The sequence below is a fragment of the Fopius arisanus genome, unplaced genomic scaffold (assembly GCF_000806365.1).
Source record: "Fopius arisanus strain USDA-PBARC FA_bdor unplaced genomic scaffold, ASM80636v1 scaffold00041, whole genome shotgun sequence".
Classification (NCBI taxonomy): domain Eukaryota; kingdom Metazoa; phylum Arthropoda; class Insecta; order Hymenoptera; family Braconidae; genus Fopius; species Fopius arisanus.
In genome coordinates, this window is record NW_011887780.1 from 951023 (window position 1) to 972070 (window position 21048).

The 21048-nt window shown below is 29.5% G+C and overlaps 4 protein-coding genes across 6 annotated transcripts in view; 2 read left to right on the forward strand and 2 right to left on the reverse strand.

The window, feature by feature from the left end:
* The window catches only part of LOC105266811 (sphingomyelin phosphodiesterase), a 9541-nt gene extending 1715 nt beyond the window's left edge, over positions 1 to 7826 (reverse strand). Inside the window, exons 1-8 of one of the 3 annotated variants that reach the window (XM_011305237.1) lie at positions 7351 to 7826; positions 5710 to 5897; positions 5160 to 5356; positions 4237 to 4395; positions 2346 to 2665; positions 1175 to 1558; positions 859 to 1031; positions 243 to 443 (exon numbers count right to left, since the gene is read on the reverse strand). In XM_011305237.1, coding sequence (XP_011303539.1) covers positions 243 to 443; positions 859 to 1031; positions 1175 to 1558; positions 2346 to 2665; positions 4237 to 4306 — 1148 coding nt within the window. In that variant the 5' untranslated portion in view covers positions 4307 to 4395; positions 5160 to 5356; positions 5710 to 5897; positions 7351 to 7826. The other 2 variants (XM_011305236.1, XM_011305235.1) reach the window with 2 other exon arrangements.
* A 111-nt stretch (positions 7827 to 7937) lies between these two features.
* Positions 7938 to 13572, forward strand: LOC105266813 (synaptic vesicle glycoprotein 2C). Its single transcript, XM_011305240.1, has 11 exons — positions 7938 to 8033; positions 8113 to 8160; positions 8234 to 8395; positions 8879 to 9041; positions 9148 to 9269; positions 10934 to 11172; positions 11427 to 11756; positions 11850 to 11985; positions 12420 to 12579; positions 12640 to 12767; positions 12868 to 13572. Exons 1-11 carry the CDS (start codon positions 8009 to 8011, stop codon positions 12954 to 12956), a joined length of 1602 nt encoding a protein of 533 aa, XP_011303542.1. The 5' UTR covers positions 7938 to 8008; the 3' UTR covers positions 12957 to 13572.
* LOC105266812 (sphingomyelin phosphodiesterase) lies at positions 13472 to 19285 on the reverse strand. The gene is made up of 8 exons (XM_011305239.1): positions 19184 to 19285; positions 18135 to 18466; positions 16807 to 17190; positions 15928 to 16100; positions 15655 to 15855; positions 14554 to 14905; positions 13928 to 14118; positions 13472 to 13850 (listed from the first exon to the last, which is right to left on the reverse strand). The coding sequence occupies exons 1-8, from the start codon at positions 19254 to 19256 to the stop codon at positions 13622 to 13624; spliced, it is 1935 nt and encodes a 644-aa protein (XP_011303541.1). The 5' UTR covers positions 19257 to 19285; the 3' UTR covers positions 13472 to 13621.
* A 1430-nt stretch (positions 19286 to 20715) lies between these two features.
* Positions 20716 to 21048, forward strand: part of LOC105266814 (BTB/POZ domain-containing protein KCTD3) — a 5578-nt gene continuing 5245 nt past the window's right edge. The window contains exon 1 of the mRNA XM_011305242.1: positions 20716 to 20734. The gene's annotated coding sequence lies outside the window, so the exon portion shown is untranslated. The remainder of the gene's footprint in view (positions 20735 to 21048) is intronic.

The following is a 21048-nucleotide window of genomic DNA, read 5'->3' on the forward strand; positions in this document are numbered from 1 at the left end:
TCGATATGAATCGACTGACGTCATGAGTCGATATAGGTCGATATGAATCGACTGACGTCATGAGTCGATATGAAATTTACCCGCGCAAAAATTAATTCGTCATTCAACATTCTCATGAAAATTTCAATATTTTTTTTCGATTCCAAGATATTCCCTGAAAAAGAACTTGAAAAAAGGCGCTGAACAAAAAATTGAATTAGCAGATTGAAAATTCATTTTTCTCTTTCTTTCATTTTTATTACCAATTGCTGGTGTAGGCTACGTTATTGTTAAGTCCAATTATTCGAAATCCTTTTTTCGGAGAAACCGTATAGTATCCGCCTTTGAGGATTGTGTCTCTGGTGCACTCTGGGAGCCACCCAGAATCAATCCAAATATCTGCTAATAATTCATACAACCACTTTGTTGATATTTCTTCATCATCGATTGTTGCAGGCGCAAATCTGAAAATATCTTCACTGATTAACAAATCCAGTCCAATTGATCTCCTGTGCAGAACGATTTCTGATTTTAAAAAATCTTTCATAAATCTTGGAACGAATTATTAGAAATATCTAAAAAATTCGGCCTCAAAATTCAAATCCCAAATTAAAGACTGAGTAATTGAAATGTCAAAAATTTTAAAATTAGAGTTCTCTTTGGAAAATTTTGTATTCGAAAAATTTTTTTTGAGATACGAGACATATATACAGTAATAATTGAAAATTAAAACATTCGATAAAATTAAAAAAATAGATAATCTTCTAATGATTATTTCCATGATATTATAATTGAATAATTCTCCTCAAGATTTGGAAAGTGAGAGATCTTGCAAAAATCGTTCCACCCGTGATTTTATAACTGAAAATGAAGTCTTACATGTTCAAAGGATTGGCCTCGTGATTGCCGATGATAGGATACACGGGGGTTTCCCCAAATGTCTTCTTCATGGTCTTATAAACATCTAATATAATTTGTTTATTCCCTTGACGTGTTGTCTCCCATCCACCATGATCCACGATGTCACCAGTGTAATAAATAAATTGTGCGTCCTAAAAGAATTATAAATTTTCATACTAATGGCACAATCCGTAATAATTAACAATCACACAATCCTCTTTCTTTTTTTTCTTTTAGTCTGGGCTGTTCATAAATTTTTAGAGACTGCAGCACAATTATTTATTTAATAGATCACCGAATGAGTATTGGTTATGTGATCCAGAGCATCAAGAACAGCGTGCCAGGGGGTATCACATGATCGGTAATCCCCCCAATATCCAGCGGGTGCTGCTCCAGGTGGAGATGTTCCCTGTCCCCTTTTGCAGCATTCGGGCTGATCGCACTCGGCATTTCCAAAGGGCTCGTACAGTGGATCATAATGAATATCTGATACATGAACTATTTTAAAATGACTATTCGATCGCTTTTTGTCCAGTAATTTCGGCTCGTTATCGTCAATCTTCACTGTCCACTCGAATCTCGTAGGTAGAGACCCACAATCAGAGTTTTGCAGAGGAACTGCGCAGAAATCGTCTTCGGTGACTATTGAATTGTGCTGGACAATCCAGGTGAACACCGGCTGTCAACAGAGAAATTCAACATTTACACAAAAAATGTGAGCACATGTTCCTTTTCCGCATTGTCTTTCTTTATATTATGTAGAGTTGTTAGTTTGAAATATTTACATATTAGTTGCATTATTGTTTTATTTATTTTGGACTTTGATTTTTACATTTTTAAGCGGCTGTCTTTCAAATATTTATCGATAGCTTTGATAACGCGTAACTTTAATGATTTCAATACGCAATTAATATGAATTTATGAAATTAATGTGAATTAATAAAATTGATGTGGATTAACGAAATCAATGTGGATTAATGAAATCAATATGAATTAATGAAATTAATGTGAATTGATGAAATTAATGTGAATCAATAAAATTAATGTGAATTAATGAAATCAATATGAATTAATGAAATTAATGTGAATTGATGAAATTAATGTGAATTAATGAAATTAATATGAATTAATAAAATGAATGCGAATTAATAAAATTAATGTAAAAATGCATTTCTCTCTCAAATAAATGAATTATCAGCAATAATCTTTTTCGGCTTTAAAAAATCTATTTAACAGTTACATAAACGTAATTTTCTTTCAAATCATCAATTATAAATAATTACGTTAATATAATCATAATTCATATAATTACGTAATTAAAAAAAAAAACTTTTCAGCCCCCAATTGAAGTCGTAATTTACGTTTAAATTTATTTGTGTATAAATTACTTAATAATTAATTACACTGATCATTGTTTGAGAGAAAAAAGTTATGAATTCATATTATAATGTTAATTAAATATTTACCGCATTTAGTTCTATAAATCCACGACAAACGCTTTCAGTCTGTATATTCATGCGAACACAAATTTTAATGAGTGCTTTATTAATTTTTTCCGCACATGTTCCATTCTCTGTCAATTCGATGAAACTTGCAGCAAAAGCTTTGCAAGCACTACAACTTGTTGAATAATCAACTTCATCGAAAACCACGTGGGGGTCTTCATACCAATCCTTAGGGAATGCCAATTTATCAATTATCTTTTTCAATTTGGCGGAAAAATGACCGGTCGTCGCCAATTTCGAAATTTCCCGCGAAAAAACTCTCACTTCATCTGCATCTGCATCTAGAATGCAATTTGTTTACTTAATTCAATTAATTTGAGGCAATTTTTATATAATCTACGAATTTTCATTTAATTGTTTATGTCTTGTTATTTTTGATAATTTAATGACACTAATTGAATAATTCTGAAATTTATGTCATCGATATTAAAATTATAAACATTCATGGATCTCACAATTTTTTTTATTTGTCCGACTTATTTTGTTACTAATTTAATTTCATTTAATCGTCAAGCGTAACAGTTTCATACAGATATAAAATTAATTGTTTCATTTATTTATCTAAATTATTTAAAACAATGGTTTTCAATATTATAAATACATTTAAATTTAATCATTAATAATAATAATGACGATTAATTAACGTGAAGCATTCTTTGAATTTTTCTGGAGATTTTTTGTTAAATAGAAAATAAAAAAGATTTCCTCAGAAAAAATATGAGACATTTTGCGGGATTTATAAAAAAAACAATAATTCGCCATAAATAATGAGTGAGAGAGAATTATAAATGAATTAAACATTACAATTACCATAAAATTAATATTCAACTTGTTATTATTTTTCATTATTTTTTATATCTCATTTTTTAATTTATTTATCCGAGTGCAAATCGCGGGTTTTTATCTCGTAAAAAATTCATGAACTAAACATTTGCTGCACGTGTGCAATTTGTTAGTGTAATTTTGTTTAAAAAATGCCGTTTAGTTGTGAAAATGTTGAAAAATGTTTTCGAGAAATCCATAAATTTTTTATTCGATTAAAATTTTGATAAATTGTTATTGTAATTTATGGTTCGCCGATGAACAATTATCAGAAAAATAATTATCGACTCATTTGCAAGTAGATTATTGTCATTATCAGTTGAATGTCTCTCCCAATTGAAACAATTAGGCAATGTTTGTTGATAAGAGCTTCTCCTGGTTGTTGTATGTAAAAATTGAAACTAGTAATTGTTGAATATTCACATGAATGTTAATAATGAAAAAATTATGTCATGGATACAATTTGTTTATAAACTTTGATTATTTTCTCCTCAGGATAATTGTCGCTATATTTTTCAGTAGAACATTTATAAATAATTTTTATTTGTTATTTTATGCTTTTATTCCACTGAATGTTTATCCATTTTATTATAAATATATTGACATTAATTTTGATAAAGAACTCCCGTCAATTCTAAAAACCGTAAAATCTCCCCATAAAAACATTTAGATATTTTTTATATCCCCATAACTCATTATTTATCATAAAATTATTAAACAATCGACGTGTCAACTTAAAAAAAATCCATTCAATAAACAAATTAATTCAAATAAAAATCCTATCAATTCGATGGAATCAATTTCAACAAATCACTTGTTTGTTAATTAATAAATAGATAAATTAATAGAATATCAACTGATTTTTCTAATTTCATATATTTTTAATAAAATAAAATAAATCAAATAAATTTTGAAGAAAAAGGGGAAATAATTGAAAACTATTGGGGAAAAAAGTGGAAGTACAAGTCTTAAGTTAAAAACGCTAGGTTTTTTATTGAGTATTTAGTATAAATTTATTAATGTTTATTACCTTTATTATCAGTCCAGGCGTATCCCATAAAAATTGATAGAATAACAAACAAAAGAGCGGTAGGCTGCATGATATTTTCGTGTTGTCGCTTGAATACTCGATTGCACTATGAGGACGATAAGCGACAATTGCGAGTGTACAACCGCATGCAATTATTGCCTATGAAAAAATTTACTTCGAAATATATTTGCAAGTTAATTCAACATCTTGTTGACCTGATACTCCGAAGGGAAGAATAAACAATGTCTTCTCAAACTTTCGCAAGTCTCAAAAAAATCGGGAAAACATTTTTACAAATCTTCTGTCATCAATAGATTAAATATAAATTATTTAAACAATATTTCATTTGTTACTTAATGGGGGAGTTAATCTGGGGGTTAATCTAAATAATGATAATAACCCGTTTTTTAATAATATATTTTTTTTTTCATTTAACTTTTAATTTCGGCTCTTATAATTGAAAATATTTTGTTGTGAACTAGTATTTTGATTTTTTAAATAATCAATTTTTTTAAATAATCAAATTCTCAGAGAATGAGAAAAAAAAATTTATAAAAAAAAATAAAAAATAAAAAAAAACTTTTTTTTTTTTTAATAAAATTTCTCGTCCCCAAAACGTAAATGATTTTTGATTTTTTTTTTTACTCAAAATTGAGTGATTGAGATTAAATAATTCCGTTAAATTAATTGAGTGCTGAGAAAAAGAATTGAGATAAAAATAATTTTTAAACAGAACACGTTGATTCGGATTTAATATTTAGAGGGCAGAGGACAGATCTGAAATGACTGATAGATGTTCTGATGGAGATGATAATCTAGAAGAGAATCTCCAACAACAGAATCGAGGACTTCCCGTTTCAAATCATATCAGAAATCTCTGGACGTTTATTTTCTTCTGATTCTATCGCTCACGTCTTCTCTACCTATTACAAAGGTCATGGAATTCCAAAGGTTTTAACCGACTATTTATTAAAAAATCACATCACAATTAAAGATTCTACTAAAAAACTTAATTAACTAAGAGAATTCCATCGAACGTGTGGAAATCCCCTCAATCTGCGATTTTCCTGGAAAATGTGCGCAGTCTCTCGCTTTTCCACTTGTGACTCGACATAAGCACCTGAAAAAATAATAATAATTCATAAATGAAATATTTCTTAACAACCATAGACTGATTAAACATTAAAATATTAAACAAAACATCTAAACTTCACATTCATTCAATTTTTCATTTCAATTTTTTTTCGTACGTTCTCGTCACACGTGTCCACACAAAAATGATATATCCACATAATTATTGTTTACATTGATTATTAATTAACATTCCATATTAACCGCAGTCAACTAATGCAGAATAAATAATTTTAATTTTATAAATAAAATATTCAAAATTATTCCTTCTGAATTAATTGACTGATATTATAAATAAAATATTATAAATATTATAAATAAATAAATAATAAATCTTCTTACCGAGAACGATTTTAATTCTCAGGGCGGATCACTGGATCGGCATTTCACCGAAATTCAACTGAGGGATTAATTGAATCTTCAATTGCTCCGCAATGACTTCGATAGGGTAGGGGGGAGGGGGAGGTTTTTAATTACGTAATGGTAAAATATGCATTTATTAACAATACCCCCTCTACCACTTGATTTACCTGAAAAACAATTGGATAATTACATATCAAGATTACACTAATCTAATCATGAATATTTCATCAGAGAATTTTCAGAGAAATAAATAAAAAAATTAATCGAAATGATAAATTCCATTGTTTATTTATTTTATACAAGAAATATTATTAATTAATGATTATGGTGTCAACGGAACATTAAAGATTAAACTGAAAATAATAAATTTTTGCAACAATTTTTGCAACAATTAAATCTGTCTCTACAGAATTTATAATTCAAATTCATAATTAATTATAAATAATGTTAATGGATTGGTATGTTGTTATTGTTATTATTAATTGAATTGAATATTTAATTTCTGTGTTAGATGTTGAGATTTATTGTATAAACAATGTTAGGAGGAACGCAAATAAAAATGTTTGAAATAACAAATAAATTTGTTGCAACAAATCATTAGTGCAATTGGATTTTCTGTCTATTGTTATACCCACACGGTTGTCTATTGTTAAATTTTTATTTGTTTGTGACAATCGAGTTACTTCTGGGAACGTTTCAGGAATAATAATTGATGACTTACAGCTATCAGCTTATGCATATGTTTAAACATATTAATGACTTCATGAAAAATGTTGTACTTAACAAGTACTCGACAGATCTCATCAACAGATCTCCGTCTTTCCAGAGTTTAGTTGTTTACAGAAAATATTAATTGTGAGATATTTTTACAACTGAATAAATAATCAGGAATGTTTATAAACTTCTGTCTTTGCTAATAGATTTTTTTGGAAAATAAAACGCAATCACGAAAAATAAATTCATCAGTGAATAGATGAATGTTTTTTATTAAAAAAAAATTATTTCGAGTCATATTGACATTTCAAGGTGAAATCAAAATTATTATTTAACTTTTGTTTAAATGGGAGTTGGAGAGAAATTTATTTCGATCGGATTGATTTTTTAAAATTGATTTTCAATGGAATATTGTGGTTATTAATTTTAATTGATTGCAAATTAATTGTTTTAATTTAAATTGAAAGTGATTCAACGTTTTATTGTTATAAAAATGAAGAGAGAGTTTCGAAATTTCTGGGTAAATTACAATTTAGGGAATAATTATTCAATCAAACTCAAAAGATTAAACAATTAATTTTTTTTAATTTTCTTTAATTTTCTTTAATTTTCCACGGAATTTCATTACAGAATTCAAAAATTGTTATCTAAGCTTTGTTAATGTTTTTCTTTGAAGGTAAAAAAATTGTCTGCAATTTCCCTGCAATTATTTGTAATTAAACGATTCGGAATTTAATTTCAATCGAAAAAAATCCGCTAAACTTTCACTAAATTTTAAATTTTCCCCTTAAAAATTCAAAATCAAACCCAAAACACAATTCAATTTTCAAAAATTACTCTAAAAATCCAATAATAATAATTCCCTGACTTTCCAAAATTCTCAATGTTGTACATTACCGCACGCACTTGAAAATGGAGAATAATTTTTGTGTTATCACGCATCTGAAAAGTTTACAGAAAGTACGGGGAAGTCCCGAGAACCACGTGAAGACAAAAAAGGAAGAGAACGAGCGATCATCTCCCATTAGTCAATAATCGTGAAGAAGGAAAACTTCAGTTATCGAGTCTATTGGAGAGCCAATGCTATTTCATTATTTATTGCTCCTGCCAACGTCAAAGGCAACTTTGGTTTAAATTCAAAAATCTATTTTTAAACGGCCTACGATAATCACCGAGAAATAATTACTTTTGTTCATTTTCTATTTATCACTTATTTCCACATTGCGGGGAATGACTGAGAGGAAAAAAATCGTACGTCAGTCGAAAAAATCGTCAGGCAGAGTGCAATCGTCATGTGAAGTGAAATGACTTAATGATTTTTTCATCTGTTAAAACCCCACGAATAAAAAATTAAATAAATTAATTAAAGTGTGAAGAAAATATTCGAAAAAAAAACCGCGCCAAAAATTCGTCCCAAAATAAATTTCAAATTAAAAAACAAAATTCAAATTCTAGAGTTTAATAAAAATATAATTAATTACACATTAAAGTAATCATCAATTTTTTTTAATCAACAAAACCAACAGAAAATAATTATATTTTTGCAAAATATAATTTTTATAAAATGACTGTTGAGCAGCAACCGAACGGTCAGTGATAAATAAATTCTAAAATAAATATTTAATTATTAAAAAACGGTTAATTATTATTGCAAAATAATTTTTTCAGGTGCGTCAACAGATGAAGATATCATTGACACAGCGATCGGATTAACTGGTAATTTATTGCGTTCTGAAATTCCCGAGGATATTCTAAAATTCGTTTGAATTTATTTTATTTATATTTTCAGGGATTGGAAAGTTTACTATTAAAATGGTAGTGATAAATTCATTAATTCTGTTAAACGCCGGCTTTACAACAAATGGAATAAGTCTGATATTTCCGGCGTCAGCGTGTGATTTTAATTTAACAACAATGGATCAAGGTCTCATGACAGCAACTCCATTTTCAGGTAATCAATTGAGTAATCAATCTAATGATTAAATCTTCGTGATATCATTTTGCAGATGTTCAAGTTCGTCGTCATCTTTACTTTTTCCCATTCAATAATTCCCCAAAGTTTCTGACCCCTAACAACAATCTGAAAAAATCACTAAATTCCTTAATTGTTAACTAATCCTTTTACTTTCGTAATTAAATTTATTTTAATTTATTAAATTTTCTATTAAAAAACAAATAATCAGTAATTAAAATCCCTCGTCAATAAATTCAAATTAAATTTCTTGTCTTCATTAATTTTTATTCATTCAGTTATTTATTTATACACTCAATTATTTATTTATTGCAAAGACATTTCTTTCTTTTGACTATTTATTATTTGAAATCTTATTTCCATTATGCGAATTGCAAATGGATTTAATCTAGAATTTATTTAATTATTCGGAGAGTGATGGAGGAAAGTGTGTTTAATTTGTTAATAATTTTATTATTTCAGGGATGATTGTTGGGTCTTACTTCTGGGGGTGTTTAGCAGATTTGCATGGACGGAAATACGCCCTTGTGATAGCATTATTCTCTCAAGGATTATTTGAAATGAGTTCTTCCTTGATATCGAACTTCTGGGGTTACATATTCTTCAAATTTCTCAGTGGATTTTCGTAAGTCCAGGCATGCAATCAATAAATTAATCAGTTAATTAATCAATTGCTTGAGTAATTCATTGATCAGTTAAATAATTAATTCATTTTCCATTCATTGTTATAGATTAATTGCTCAGAATGCAATCGTATATCCGTATGTTGGAGAATTTCAACCGCCGATTCTCAGGAAAAAAGTTTTGTGCACATTGGAATTAGCGTGGGTTGTTGGAACGATCGCATTGCCTGGTGAGTTTTTTAAACAACTGTTTAAAATTAATTTTTAATATTTTCATAATTATTTCGATGAGTCAAAAAACTCCGGTGTAGTATAAATCGAAAATTCGAATTTTTATTGATTTAATTGTAATTGTTATTTAATTGTTATTTAATTGTAATTGTAATTCAAGAGATTTGTTTATCAGAATTTATAACAATCGTTGAGTCCAGGGTTCTACGAAAATTTATGGTAAATTCAAATCAAACATTTCAATATTCAAAAGTACTTGCTCTCAGTGAACGATTGAAATTTTTAAAAGTGCATTTTGATATTAAAAACAATTTTTTATTGCACAAGTTTATGATTAAAAAAACTGTAATAAAATAAAAATAAATTATACGGAAATTGAAAATAAATTAGAATCGAAAATTTCGATAATTTTGAGGAGTAATTTTTTTTCTGAAATTTTAAATTGATTTTTTTGAAAATTTAAGGTTTAAAGTTTTTTATTGATCCCATGATTGGGTGGAGAATATTCTTTTTGAAAAACATTCCAAGACAATAGTTATTATATCATGTATAATGTTGAAGGCAGATAGTGGAAATAGAAAAAACTCACGTGTAAATTATCAGAGTCTTAAAACCGACTCCTCTGGGTTTCCTGGAATGTTGGACAACTTTTAATTGCGTAAAAAATATAAACAAATAGAAATACCACAAGAGCTTAAGAATTTTTCTTCTTTTTAACAAAAAAATTCCTGTATTATTATATAGATCAAAAAATCAATTCTGAACTTCGGGCAGAGGAAAATATTAAATGATAATAATAATAAATATAATCAAAATATAATGATTTAATGACAAAAATCATTTGACAATTAAAATTTCGAATCAGTCCACTCCTACCACCAATTTCGTGACTCCGAAATGGAATTATGTTTATTTATAATAATAAATAAATCCCAATTCCTTTGAACTCAACCCGAAAAAAATATCGAGTTTATAATTTTAAAAAAAAACGGTTAATTAAAAAAAAAAACACCAATCATATCAACATATAACGATTTTTAATTAACAATTTTACAAAATACTTTCATATATCCATTATAATGTTTAAAAAACGCATAAATTTTTTTGAATTATCAATTAAACTATTACATATTCACTTTTATTATTATATTAAATTCGGAATACTATTAAAATTCGGAGAATTAATGGGAAAATTTCCTGTCAAAAGAAAACTTCTCATGATTAATATTTCCAGAATGAAGAAATAAGGAAGCAATCCCTTAAAAAACTATTTTGAGTAATACTTTTCTCAATTCATGTAAAAAATATCTGTTTTTCTCGTTATCACCTCATACTATTTCCCAGCGAGATAATTTACCAATAAACAACATGAGTTATGCAAATCCATCATTTTACGCTAGAGTCATACCTGAGTCATTACCAAAGTCATAAACCCCTTGAAAAAAAAAACACCTGTGGAATAAATTAATTAAATAAAATTTAATTAATTATATTATGAAATTTATGAAATTCATTAATATTATAAATTTATATTATGAAATTTATGAAATTCATTAATATTATAAATTTATATTTATGAATTTATTTATCAAATTTATTAAATTTATTTTATTATATTATTGTTATTTATATTGATAAATTTGTTTATAATGATTTTTTTCAGTTCTTGGATATTTGATAATTCCTCTAGATGTCTCGTACACAACCGATTACTTTTTCTTTCACTCATGGAATCTTTTCGTCTTCTTGTACTCATTATTGGCACCGGCCTTGGGAATTTGGCTTTTGACATTTCCAGAAAGCCCCAAATATTTGGCAGCACAAGGAGAAGATGCAGATCTCGCAAAAGCGTTGGACGTTATGCATTCGCAGAATACTGGAGAATCATTCGATATTTTTTTGGTGAGTAATTTTAAGAGAACGAATAACTGCCAATAATAATGATGAACTCACCTGGAAATTGATGAACACCTGCAATGATGAACACCTGGAAAAAAAATTTACGTTATTAAACCCTGAATATTTGAGTTTCAGTTTCAGTACTAGTCTGAGAATAAAAAATTATTCAAATTGAATGAGTTAACGTGAACAATGAATGACTGAAGCCTTCAAATGTAAAATAATTAGTTTAATTAACTTTCCAATGGAAATTGCAGCAAAAATTGACAGATAACGGTCTGGACGATCTTCGGCGGCGTTTGGAGCTGAAGGAAAACCAAAGTGCGTCGGAAAAATCTTCAAAGTGTGAGAAAGCTGAGAAAATACTGCGGGACATTATGAGGAACACTGGGAAATTATTTAGACCTCCATTCCTCACACAGACTTTACTCATTTGTATTCTCTGGTACTGCGTTGCATCGACGTTCTTTTCCTTCACCATGTGGTTTCCAGAGTTGGTTAGAAGACTCGCTGCCTTCGAAGAGATGTTTCCGAATGAAAGTGCATGGATTTGCAGCGCAATTCCCGCAGAAAACTCGACAATTACTGTAAGAACACCTAGAGTATTTGAATAATTGTAATTTGTTTATCTCAGAATTTTAATTCAATTACAACTGATCTCGATTCAATTCTCATCGCAGGCTAACGTCAGCAAGTGTTTGCCGAATATTCCCACTGAAGTATTCCACCATACGTTGATACTTGGAGCTGCCTGTTTGCCAACAAATCTCCTGGTGCCATTATTTGTAAATAAATTAGGATTTAAATTTTTCTTGGGTGAGTATTCCACTGGTTATCACTCACTTTCGATCGTTCGGCGATCGCTAATCGATTAAATTCATTCGGTGATGGAGAAAAAAATTTTTTCTTTACCTTACATTAAAGTTACATTTACCGATTTTTACCGATTTCGGTAATTTTCACTTATTTCGTCTTCTCTTGGGCTAGTGCAACTTTTGAATATATTTTTAAGATAATCAGACGATTTTTACGGGCGATTGTATTTACCGATTTTTCCGATTTTTCCGATTTTCTTCATTTGCACAAGTTATTTCATGTTCTGTTGCCTACTGCGACCCTTTAATAAATTTTCAAGGAACTTTAACGATTTTTACGAACGATTACCCTTACCGATTTTTTCGATTTCTTTCATTTTCACACGTGATTCCATGTTCTGTTACTCTACTGCATTTTTTAAATAAATTTTTCAGTCTCTTCTTCTACAGTCGCAATGGCTGTAACAGTGGGACTATTTTTCGTTCGATCGTCAACGCAGAATCTCATCCTCTCCTCAATTTACGAGGGATTCTTATCAATCAGTTCAGCTCTCGTTCTCGTAGTGATAACAGAATTGTACCCCACGCAGATCAGGTAAATTCTCACAATTATTATCCCCAATTACATAATTGTTTACATTTATTTTATTTTCAGAGCAACAGCATCATCGCTTGGAGTTTTACTAGGAAGAATCGGATCGGTCATTGGAAATTTACTGATGGGACATTTGATCGATAATCACTGCGTCATTTTCATTAGTAGTACTATAGTTCAACTCATAGGTAATTAGTTTAATTATTATTTTAAGGGTTTTCTCCTCTCCTCTTTCAGCTGTTAATTCAATTATCGGATTACTGATTATTTTAATTAATTCTTTTACAGTTTGCCTCATAGTCTCGTTGATTCTACCGATAAAACGAAGAGACGAAAAATCTGTCTCGAGCTCGGTCGTCACTTTAGTGAACCAATGAACATTTCAAACCTATCAGTATTAATTACTATTGTGTCCATTGTCGTCATGACAATTAATTTTAAGGACCTTTTTATTTCGTAATAAAGCATTCGATTTTGTTAATAAAAAAATTAGACTTTTAATATTTAATTCCGTGCGATTTCGCCATTTGATTTTTTTTTAGTGGAAAAGGTGGAAAAAAATCGGAAATTACAGAAATTATCTAGTGAAATATTTCAATCCTGAAATTCCTTCGGTTATCGTTTGGAATAATACAACAATATATATTCGAATAATTTGAATAATATTTGAATAATATCTGAATAATAAAAATAAAAATACATTTAAAAATATCAGAACAAATATATCAGAGAAGAGTTGCAGTCAGAACAGGATTAAGTAAACTAAAATTAACTGTTATTTAATCATTGTTAACGTAACAAATTTAAGTGTTAAATTTTTTTTTTCATTTTAAAACAAGAAAAATCTTTAGTCAATGCTTTCCAATAGGAACATCGTAGAAAAAAAGATATATTTATAAATACTGAATATTTTATTATTTCTAAGAACAATCATGGATAATAATGGAGAAAGAGGTAAACCTTCGTCTTTAAAGACGATGTGTTCTAAAAAAACTAGGAATAAATCGGGCATGGTGGAGTGATACCCTACGTTTACCAAGTATTATTTCTTCAAGATTTTCGTCCCAAGAATTTTGTCCTTGGCGATTGATGGAATGGATGGGAGATCTCCTAAATTAGGCAAGGGTGAACGTTTTTCATTCTGACTTCTAAAGTACTGGCATTGACTCTTGTCATCACTGCTGCTAGTGACAATTGTGCAAACGTGATCTTGCAGACATTCCCAATCGCATTCCTTCGCCAATTCAGGTTCAGCATGTTTATAAAAATTTCTGAAAATTATAATTAAGATTAACTCCTGCAGTTTACTCGTAATCTTTTATCTTTTGTCCATTCCACAATGATTTACTTGTGATAAGAGTCCAGACTCGTTCTACCCCGAGTCATATCAAGAATTAAATCGTGAAGAGTCTCGTTCGATAAATTATCAAGACCATATTCTTCCCTGAATGAATAAGTTTTCTGCCAACGCGGTCGCTGACTCGGTGTCAAATTAGCTTCTGTCAAATTGTAGAGCCAAGTCTCTACTTCTTCCACTTCCTGTTAATCAATCAATCATAAATCATTAAATTAATCATTAAAATTAAAATCAACATCGACTCCATTCGTATCATTCGTATTCATTGCAATTTTAATAATCATCTTACGGTCAAGATAAAATAAAATAAAATAATTAATAAAAAATTAGAAATTAATAATTAATAATTAATAAAAAATTCAATTCCACTCTACATTCCTTTAATTACAGCCGACGCTTCAATAAAATTTCATTCATAGTCGTTAATTAAAGTCGTTAAATCTATTAAAAAACAAATTCATTATTAAATTCGCAGTAATTTTATAAAAAATAACATTAACAATAGTTTAATTTTCATCTTAATTTATCCTGACCGATTATTGAAATCGTAATCAATGAATAATTGAGTTAAATTTCTCCTGAAGACAATAAATAAAATAAAGAAAGTAAATACTCACGTATGTATTGGCATTTGCTTGATAGACCTTGTAATTAGGGTTGAGATTAGCGTACGGAGTTATACTCCCACCATTCCAAGCGACATTAATTACTTTGGATCTATTATCAGGATGATAAAATAAATTGAACTCGTCGTTGTGGGTGTGTCCATTGAACTGTGCAGCGATAATGTGAGCGAATCTGTTAACGATCTTTCGATATTCTCGACTCCACGTGTGTTGGAAGTGCGGGGAACCCCCTGGCATGTGCCCAAGGATGTGCACGATCTCCTCATTTTTTTCAGCATCGAGCAATGTTTCTGCCAACCATTTCAACTGACCATTCAGATCATTCGGTTTGTACATCATCCACCTGTCAATTTCATTTTAATAATCATAACATTTATTATTTTTTTAGATAAATCAAGTTTTGATAAATTTTTTAGATCATCCAGTTTTTTATAAACTTTTTTTTTTATCACAGAATTATAGAGAGAATTGAGAAAATCATTGCACTATTATAAAACTTCGTGAGCAATTAAATAACAAATTACTAAAACGTCATATTTTTTTATCTCAATCCCATCGATAATTTTAAAAAATGCGAATTTTTTCATATATGGCTATATGGATGTGGAAAATCCTTAACAATGAAGATAAATTATAATAAATCGAGAAGAATTATAATATTATAATAGAAAGACATTTTTAACGCATGCCCAGTCGTTCTTCATTTTTTGTCGAAAAATGCTGAAAAATCTAGAAGTGTCCCAGTGTTTTTGAGAATTTAATTTTTTTCTTTTGATTATCCTGTTGTTGTCCTGCTTTTTTTTATTTTTCAGAATCGTAAAATTATTTGGTAATCTAACATTATTTTATTAGTTAACAAAAATTCTGAAGAAAGTGAAATATTGAATAATGGATTTTTACGATCGATTTTTCCCTTTTGGCGCCAATTTCACCGGCATTCAATTTTATTTCGTGTCCCATTTCGCCCGGGTCTTCCCTAACTCATTAAATTTTCAAGAAAAACCCACTGGAATTTTATAGAAAATTTTTTCCTTTTTTAAAGAGAATGAGTTCTAGTTTTTTTTAAAATCTTATCAGTCTAGGAATTCTTACCAATTATATATGTATGCCACATTGTTGTTAATAGCAATAATTCTGAAGCCCTTCTTCGGGGAGACAGTGTAAAATCCTCCCTGAAGAATAGTATTTCTCGTGGATTCAGGTAGCCACCCAGCCTCGATCCAAGTATCAGCTAATAATTCGTACAGCCATTTAGTGGACAAATTGTCCTCATCAATATCATCAGGCGAGAACCTAGAAAAATATTAACAAATTAGAAAAATCCACCAGAACCTTCACTAATTTAATAAACCCAAAGTCTATTACTGATTCAACGGATGCGGCTCGTGATTTCCAAATATTGGATAGATTGGATGATCTCGGAAAGTCTCCTTCATCTTTTTAAAAATTTTGTGGAGACTTCGGCTGTTCGCACTACGAGACGTCTCCCAAACTCCGTGATCGATAATATCACCAGTGAAATAAATCAAATCCGCATCCTGAAACATTCAGAAAAATTCCATGAGTATTCAAATTGATGCCTAGATTTGCTATCATTAATTTCCATTTATCTATCCTCCATTCTCCTCTATATTTATACTCTTATCAGTACTGATAAGTAAAAAATGATTGAGGGCTTTCATTTAATTTTCATGATTTTTTATAATTTTTTTCCTCTTGTCGTGTCCCTCTCACGACCTGATTTTCAAAAATATTTTATCTCTTTATTAATTAATTAAAAATTATTGAATCAAAAGTGCAAAATTTCCGATCATCAACCAAAACTATCCAGACTGAAATTCAACCAAACATTTTAATTATTTAAATAAAATATCGACTTAAGAATAATTTCCATGTTTTAAAAATAATTATTCCATGATTTCCCTATAAATTATCAAATTTATTGTTTATTATTAAATAATTTTGTTATTCCATATTCTCATAACAAATCCAAGCAAAAAATGCTGATTATAGTGATAATCATATGATTCTTTTTTTAAACAAAAATAGATAAGAAAATAAAAAATCAAATTATAGATCAGTTACAAAATTATTATCTGGATGCACATGAATACTTAATTAAATATTCATGTGCATACACTTAATTATATATACATATATATTACATATATACTATATATGTATATAGTCAATTAATATATGTAATAAAAATAATGAATTAATTATCTAAATTAAATAACTTACGCCATGTCGAGTCTTCATTTCATCTAGGGCATCGAGCACTGCGTGCCATGGAACATCGCAGTTATTAAAATCTCCCCAAAATCCAGCCGATTTGTCATTGCCTCCAGTTTTATTCTGTCCACGCCTGCAACAGGTGGGTTCATCGCAATTTGCATTGCCACCAGGCTCGTAAAGAGGATCGTAATGTATATCAGTTATCTGAAGAATTTTAATGCTCTCTGTTGATGGCTCTACGTCAAAAACCAAAGGTGAGCTATTATCAATTTCAACCGTCCAGTTATATCTCGGAGGCGGAGGATTGCATTGCTGATTCTGAAGGATGAGTCCACAGACGTCATTGTGGTTCAGTGTGGGGTCATTATCGATAATATGCAGTAGTATTGGCTGGAATTAAAGAAATTCAATTGTTGTCAATTAATTCTAGTTATTTTGAATCTGATTATGAATTTATACAAAATTAAATCTTAATTATCGTTTCGAAAAATTGATGTGTGTTCAAATTGTAAGAGACGTGAAGAGAAAAAAAAAATTGAAATGCTCGGCAAAAAATTTTATTTTTTTATTTTTATTTTAATTTAATTATAGAAATATTTTTTTGATTTTGGAGGCAGGATGGATTATCTAGTGAATAAAGATTCCCTTAGGATTGCACGATGGTACTGCCATCTTGTGAAGATTGAGAAAAAAGACAGTTTGGTAATGGCGTCTGAAATGCTCCCACCTCGCGTTTTTAAATAATTATTAAAATTATTCATCTTCTCCAAACGACTTTCAATTAATTTCATTCTGTTCCGATCAAGTGAAGAAATTCTTGAACGCATTTTCAGATAAATCCATCACTTGTTGCCCGAGAATTCCCAAGGCAAAATGTCCTACGCACTCTCTTTAATTTTTATTTTTAATGTCAAGGCCTCTCCTTCCATCTTCAATCATCATCATCACAGAATTATCAAAGATACGATTAAACACATCCGACTTGCGTAATTATAAACATTTCAAGAAACTAAAAAAAAAATCTCTGAACCTCTCAACTGACATTTGACATCTTCCGATAAAAGGGGTCAACATAAAATGAACAACAATCAATAATAAAATAATGACAAACTGGTAATTAGTATTTCGCCTCGAAGCAATAAGTGGAGCTATCATCAAGTGATTTTAATCTAAACGATTCGAAATATTCAATGACAGATAACAATAGTTGGAATTTCTTTATCACGAAAAAAAAAACCAGTCGACTATAGTAGCAACACTCAGATCGATAAATGATAACGAAATCATCTAGTAATAAATATATTAAACTTTAGCAATAAATATATTAGACTTACGGTATTGAGTCTGACAAGTCCATAGCATACAATTTTCGTTTGAATATTCAATAATGTACAGACATTAGCAATTGTATGTTGAATTGTGTCTGCAGGTGTTCCAGTTCGTCTCAAAGTTAGAACAGCTTTTGAAAATGCTTTGCAGATTGTACACATGACTCCCGCTTTGATTCCCTCGAAAGTCGCAAAATCCTGTCTCTGCCATTCTGTGGGCAAAATTAAATCGCCTAGCGCACGTGTGAAACTCAGAGATTGACCTCCTGATTTTGCAGAGTGGATTATTTCATTTGCCAAGAGATCTGCTTTCAAAATGTCTGTCCCAGCTGCAATATCTGCAATAATTATTTAATACAATAATTATTGAAAAATAAATAAATCTCAGTCATTCAATTTCGTCAACATTATCAATATCATCAATAAAATTGTTATTAATATCATTAATATTATTTCGTGCATTTTATTCTTTAATTCTTCTACGATAAAATAAATATAACATCATTATTATTTTTTTATTCCCAGAAATGTTGTTAGATTTTTTAAATATATTTATATTATATATTTAAAATATACCAACACGAGACTTTTCAATAAATAATCCTATATACATGTACAATAACAAATAATTATTTTTATAATTATTTTATTAGTTATTTTTTATTATTTTCAATTTTTAAAAATAATTATTTGGTATTCTATTTAATAAATTTGAGCTAAATTCCGATTGAAAAGAAGAAATTTTTTATTAATTTTGAAAATTTAAGAAAATCGAGTTTTTTATTTATTTAATAATCAGCGTTTTTTAATGGAGACTAAATTTTTCAGGTTCATTTCCAAATTTGGACAGTAAATACAATTGAGTTTTTAATAAATTACGAATGCAGAGAATTTCCCAAAAAAAATTCCCGAACTGCTCTTCAAGAAATGAACTAATTCGTTATCAAATAATTGTTAAAAAAAATTTCACATTGTCGGCATTAAAAATCGTTTTTTTTTCACAAAAATCGTTACGACGTTTCGACGGCACATAAATCATGATAGAACCTGAATACCTGAAATAACAGCACAACTACTAAATCCCACATAAATCGTCGACAAGACGACGAAAATCCCGTGAACACGCATACTCGGACACCCGAAACAGTACTAATTGTATTTCCGCGGGTTTACTCGTTATATATCGATATCCAAAGCCTTATCTCCTCAGTGTTTACAACAAAACGCATTTCGATCTCACCCCCACAAACTCGCCCATAAACACTGGGAAATCCTGAATTTTTCCCAATTTTTTATCTCGATTTTTCTTCAGAAATCTCAAAAATCGTTATCTCGCGACGTCATAGAAATTTCCGAATGCCGATTTAAAATTCAAAATTGTGTGGAAAAATCGGAGAGAACTCTAAATTTCTGGTGACTCTTAAATAGATAAGAAGATTTTCCATTTTATTTACAATTTTCTTCATAACGATTGCCGATTTTTAATGAATTCACGTCCAATTCCACAAATAATTAGCGAGTGGTAAGGAAATAAAGAATTCATTATCAATGGGAGCAAAAATAATGTGGTATCATCACAGAAAACAACAATTTTGATTGACCAGCTTGAAACTGTGATTGTGTACTTGATTTCATGTACGTGAATATGTTTCAATCATCGATAAAAGACATTAAGAAAGAGGATGATCAGATAAAATCGACTTTCAAATCTTCATAGAGATAGACAGTCATCAACTCTGATAAAATGAAAATATGAATTGTACCATGTGATAAGGGAGAAAATATTTGATAAGGAATCGATTAAAAAGAAATAATAATAATAATAATAATAATGATTTGTATTATTTTTCCTCGCCTTTGAAGCAATCGACAAGATAAATCTGTTGATTCATATAATAGAATTTCACCGTTTTTTCTCATTAATTATTCCGTTAATTACCGATCAAGTGGAGTTGTTAAATTATTTATTATTAGGTGTTCATTCCCTTTTTAATATGTGTTAATTCCTTATTAATAAATATATAACTATATTATGGGTGAATAATGAATATGTAAACGATTCTACGAATTGTATAAGATTTATTTTAAACATTAAAATTATGGGAAATATTATACTTTAATAGATTAATTTAATAATAACTTTAATATATGATTTTAATTTATTGTCGATATAATTGTCTTATTTTCTAATTTTTTTTATTACAATTTCGGTAATGAATCGGGAGAACATGCACATCGAAGAGGTTGAAATTGCCAAAATGAAATTGCCAAATTCAAAATTTCAGTGAATACCAATTTTGTAAAGTAGAAAATAACATTCACCCTGTCGACTGGTCCCTCTGACAGCGAGACTGCTACCGAGACAGTTACCGAGTCGGCTGACGGGTAGACACCCCACCATTAGGTGCGACCCCCTCTTTTTCTTGGGGTGGGGTACTCCCCCAGAACTGAGCCGCTCAATGGGGGCTTGAGTGACCCCACCGGCATTGTAGTAACTCACCCCAAGAGAAAGAGGGGGCTGCACCCAATGGTGGGGTGTCCACCCATCAGCTGACTCGGTAACTGCCTCAGTAGCAGTCACGCTGTCAGAGGGACCACTCGACAGGGTGAGTATTACTTTCTCAAAATTTTAAATTTTTCAATTTCAGTGAATACCTCCTCGATTTTCGTGCTACCCTGATACTTTTTTGAAAATTTCGAATTTTTCAAATTTCAGTGAATACCTCCTCGGTTTTCATGCTACCCTGACACATTTTTGAAAATTTCGAATTTTCCAAATTTCAGTGAATACCTCTTCGATTTTCATGCTATTCTGATACTTTTTCGAAAATTTCGAATTTTTCAAATTTCAGTGAATACCTCCTCGATTTTCATGCTACCCTGATACTTTTTTGAAAATTTCGAATTTTTCAAATTTCAG